We start from the raw sequence: 5000 nt of genomic DNA, 5'->3' as shown, positions 1-5000 counted from the left end.
AGTTGTAGAAGTCCATTCTTTTTGACAATAATAGAGCATTGCACATCCTGTGCTACAGTAAAAATGGACCATCCAACTTGTGTTAGTGCTAGCTTCAAAAGTCAGCCTCCATGATGGCATGCGGGTGCAGTAGTGCATTGGTTAAGATGTTCTCACTCATCTGTAGAGTTAAATACAGTGCTGAATGGTATAAATGGGTTTTAAACAGCATGAAAAGCCACTCATGCATTATATTTTGAAGGGAGATCTTCGATTACTGCCACATAGTAAGGTCAAATTGCATTCTCTACTATGTTTTAACAGTTTGGCTCCATCATAAGGACCAGCAGGTGATAAAATGGTGGGTTTTTGGTCAAGACCTGTCACACTGTAAGCACTACAGAAAGGAAAACATTGCAAAACATGACAAGGAATACACCCACCATTTAAGCTGGTGAAGTCATGTCCAAGATAGGAATTAACACTGTTTTTTATATAAAATCATCTCATCGGTTAATGTATATAACTGTTAAGTGTTGTCTTTTGTTTTGTTTTTAGTCTTCCTCGACATTTGCTGCCATTTATTGTCCCCGTCCCAACTCTTTTGAGACGTGTTGGATTTATCAAATTAGAAATGAGTACATATGTCCCCCAAAACAATATTTTTTCTCAGTTTTAACACTTAATATGTTGTCTTTTCACTATTCTCCATCTAATGAATAGATTGAATGTTTTGAAAATTATAGCATTTTGATTTTATTCACTGTTTACCAAACGTCCCAACTTCATCGGAGTTGGGGTTTGTATGTCTGTAAGGTATTGTATAGGTACTCTAGTGTAATGTATGTGTACTGTCTATGTCTGTCTACGTCCACACCTAAAGTCTATGACTGTCTATGTCTGTATGGGAAAGTAAGAAACGTAATTTCAATTCTTTATATGACCAGTGCATGTAAAGAAATTGACCATAAACTTGACTTGACTTGACTTTAGTAATGCACTACGACTTGGTCATTGCCATACTGGTAACAGCAAATTTATAACGCCGTGTCTTAAGGGGTTAATGATCACAAGCACATGCAGTATACCTTGCAGCATTTATTGGCTCAAAGCGGGAAGATAATGAGCAAACACCATTACACATTCCTGTGGTCATCCTTCAAACTTTCAAACAGCACCAGAGTGTATAGAAGAAAAAAACACACTGTCATGGTTCACAGTTAGGAAACATAAATAAATACACTGAGGGTACAAACAAACACCTACAGGCTGTGTGGTATTCTAAAAACACTTCTCTCTGCCTTTTTGGCAGCCTCCAGAGCTAGTGCGCCAATTTGGGAATGTGTGTATTTGAAAGCACTTTGAGTCAACTGTATATAGTTGTGATATTGTGCTATATAAATTCATTTTCATCGATTGATTGACTGAAACCTAGCTTAGTTAACCTACAGGAAGTGGTAAACATGCTAATAGAAAGACCACAGGTGTCATTTGGTTAAGAAAATGAGGACTCTAGGCTCTTCTATTACGGTAGATCACGGGTGTCAGACTCAAATTGACTGAGGGCCAAAATGAAAATCTGGGCCGAGTCGTGGGCCGAACTCAATATTTATTTTTTTAAAATTGAAAAATTGTATGTGCATGCACTTAATATTCATTGTTAAATTTATATTAGTAGTTCAAATGTGCTTGCACATATTCTGTTGCATATGTGTGTGAGCTGTTTCATTGGCCTGGGCTCACTCACATTCCAAGTCACACCAAACTTCATGTTCAAGTCTATGCTATACAATGTGCTGCACAATAATGGTGTATGTGGACCGACTGTAATACACATTTGAAATCATCTTGTGGGCCAAATAAAATGACTCCACGGGCCACATTTGGCCCCCAGCCCTGAATTTGACGTCCTTGTATTAGATCAGTGTTTCCCAACCAGCGGTACGTGTACCACTAGGGGTACGCGAGCACACTGCAGGGGGTACTTGGAAAAATGAAATTTTAACAAATATATGGAGCTTAGTTACATTGGGATGGACAAAGCGATATATAGAACTTGACTTAGGGGGTACTCATGGCCCAACGAAAAGGTTTGGGGGTCCACAAGACAAAAAAGGTTGGGAAACACTGTATTAGATGATTTACCACTACCTCATTAGGTTAACTTAACCTGGCTTACTACCTCATTAGGTTAACTTAACCTGGCTTACTACCTCATTAGGTTAACTTAACCTGGCTTACTTCTGATCCAGGTTCTTGGAATGCTCCCTTGGTGCTGGTCAGGACCATATTAAACCAATGTGGTGCCCCTGGCCTGGGCACTGTGCCGTTGGCCCTTATGGGTAATCCGGCCATGGAGCTGGCAGGTCCAACTTACTCTGGGTGAGTAAACAGAAGGTGTTCTGCGCCAAATGGAGTCTGAGCAAAGCTGAACTCCACACCAACCAATCGATAGCAAGTGTGCAGGGTTGCCAGATGTGACTGATGTTTTCCAGCCCAAATAAAATGGCAAAAAATATGCACTAAATCTCATCCAATTCTAACTAATATTTTGGTGATTTCTATCACCATGAAGCTACAGAAAAAAAAACGCCCAATAACTTTTTTTTTACCAGCAAACAAGTATCCTAAACAGCCAAGTTGTACGAAAAAAAAAAAAACATCCAATCTGGCAACACTGTACCAGCGTGGGGTGGGATTGGGATGTAACAGAGCAGCTGGAGGAGAGTATGCAAAAGGGAAAGGCCAATCAATGGTATGGGTCGATCCTGCCCGTGCAATTTGTGATTTTTCATCACACGCAGACTGATAAGAGCCCCCACAGTGTGTGTGTGTGTGTGTGTGTGCGTGTGTGTGTGTGTGTGTGTGTGTGTGTGTGTGTGTGTGTGTGTGTGTGTGTGTGTGTGTGTGTGTGTGTGTGTGTGTGTGTGTGTGTGCACGCTTGTGTTTGTCTGTGTCTCTGTGCGTGTGTGCGTGCATACTTGTGTTTTTGTTGGTATCATTCTTTGTTAGTAGCTTGGCAGACTCTTTGTATCCACTCATATCCACTGAGGTCTATGTGTGTTTATGTACTGTATGTGTGTATGTGTCTGTTATACAAATTCAAGAAGGTGTGTTGTCCAACACTTGGTCTGATTCTAGAATTGTCTTTAGTTGGAGGCTTTCCTTTTGTTCTGTCCTCTTCCTGTGTGTGTGTGTGTGTGTGTGTGTGTGAGTGCCCGTGTGTGTGTACTACCCATTCTCATCCTTTGCCAGTAGCTTGACTGCCTCACTGTATGCGTGTGTGTGTGTGTGTGTGTGTGTGTGTGTGTGTGTGTGTGTGTGTGTGTGTGTGTGTGTGTGTGTGTGTGTGTGTGTGTGTGTGTGTGTGTGTGTTTGTATGTGTGCACACACGTGTTTGTGTGTACTATCCATCCCCATCCTTTGCCAGTAGCTTGGCCGCCTCGGTGTGCCCACTGGTGCGTGCGATGTGTGCGGGTGTGTGCCCGCGTGTGTCTCTGGCGCTGCAGTCAGCGCTGTTGAGCAGCAGCGCTCTGACAATGGAGGCCGAGCCACTCTGCGCAGCCATGTGTAGAGGCGTGGCCTGGGCGTTGTTCCTAGCGTTGACGTCAGCATGTCGCGACAGCAGCTGCAGGACGCTGGGGAAGCTTCCGGAACGTGCCGCCAGATGCAGCGGCGTCCAACTGGCGTCCTCGGCCAGATTGGGATCCGCGCCCGCCGCCAGCAGCCTCGTCACCACCTCCTCCTGCGAGTGATGACACGCCAGGTGCAGCGCCGTCCAACTCTCCGCCCCCCGCACGTCCAGCCCCGCCCCCTGGGCCTCCAGAGCCAATAGGGTGTCGGCGTGGCCGCGCCTGGCCGCCAGGTGCAGCGGCGTCCAGCCCTGGTCAGTCCGAGCGTTTACGCCCACCCCGTCGTCTCGTCCTAACAAGTACCGACAGATGCCTGTGTGTCCTCGTAAGGCGGCGAGGTGTAAGGGAGTGTGTCCGCGCCCGTCGCTGGCGCCCACCTGCGCCCCACGTTCCACCAGCAGCCTCACCATCCGCACGCGGCCCTCCTCCACGGCCAGGTGCAAAGGGGACGACCGCGTCAGGTCGGGCAGGGAGGGGTCAGCCTTTTTGCCCAGGAGGAGCTGAGCGATACCCAGGTGGCCGTAAGCGGCGGCCAGGTGGAGCGGGGTCCGCCCGTGCTGTCTCTCTTGGGTATCCACGGTAGCGGAGGTAGTGGTGGCAGTGGTGGAGTTGGCTGTAGCGGACAAGGGGATGCGGGCTAGGAGGACCCGCGTCACCCCCTCGTGCCCGTTCTGGGCGGCCAGGTGCAGGGGCGTCCAGTCGTCCTTGTCCGCCGCGTCCTCCCGAGCCCCATGCTCCAGCAGCAGCCTGGCCGACCGCTCGTCCCCGTTCTGAGCCGCAAAGTGCAACGCCGTCCACCCGTCTTCGTCCCCGAGCGTCACGTCTGCGTTGTGTTCCTGGATCAGTAGAGGACAAATAGCCTTTAGTTTTCTTTCAGCTCAGTTTTTTTACTTACCTGACATGTATAGACTACAGTCTCCCTCATCCCTCATCCTCATCCCAACTCGTCAATTTCTGATTGCGAAAAAAAGACACAAGTAAGCCTCGAAGACGACCCTTTGTGGTGGCATAACCTCACTGATGGCTAGGGTTAGGGAAAGGTCACATAGTCAACATGCGAAGTGGCAGGTATGCCCTCAACAGTCTGCAGTCTGGTCAACGGTAGTCAGGAATTCACAAGCTGGGATGAGACTGTGCTGGTTTCGAAGGTGTAACTGCCCTCTTCATCAGTGTCACAGCGGAAGACGGAAGTTACACCATCAAAACATGTCAGGTAAAGGATAAAAACGTTCACATGTTCTAAAATAAAACGAATGACCATTTAACAAGAAGACGTAATGAACGTAATACAATTAGCAGGGAGCAGATGTCGTGGAGGCGTTGAAGCACGGCCACGATCAAGGGGGTGTAACCGCGGCGACTCTGGGTGTTGACGTCGGCGCCTAGTCC

The 5000-nt window shown here is 47.4% G+C and overlaps 1 protein-coding gene across 1 annotated transcript in view; it reads right to left on the bottom strand.

The window, feature by feature from the left end:
* Positions 1–3350: 3350 nt before the first annotated feature.
* Positions 3351–5000, bottom strand: part of ankk1 (ankyrin repeat and kinase domain containing 1) — a 17463-nt gene continuing 15813 nt past the window's right edge. Inside the window, exons 9-10 of the mRNA XM_063207275.1 lie at positions 4902–5000; positions 3351–4447 (exon numbers count right to left, since the gene is read on the bottom strand). The exon at positions 4902–5000 is cut by the window's right edge and continues 194 nt beyond it. Of these exons, the coding sequence (XP_063063345.1) occupies positions 3386–4447; positions 4902–5000 (1161 nt within the window). The 3' untranslated portion in view covers positions 3351–3385. The remainder of the gene's footprint in view (positions 4448–4901) is intronic.

This window comes from Engraulis encrasicolus, chromosome 9 (assembly GCF_034702125.1).
Source record: "Engraulis encrasicolus isolate BLACKSEA-1 chromosome 9, IST_EnEncr_1.0, whole genome shotgun sequence".
Lineage (NCBI taxonomy): Eukaryota > Metazoa > Chordata > Actinopteri > Clupeiformes > Engraulidae > Engraulis > Engraulis encrasicolus.
Note: the sequence above shows the minus strand (reverse complement) of the source record. Positions and strands in the feature narration are given on the sequence as shown.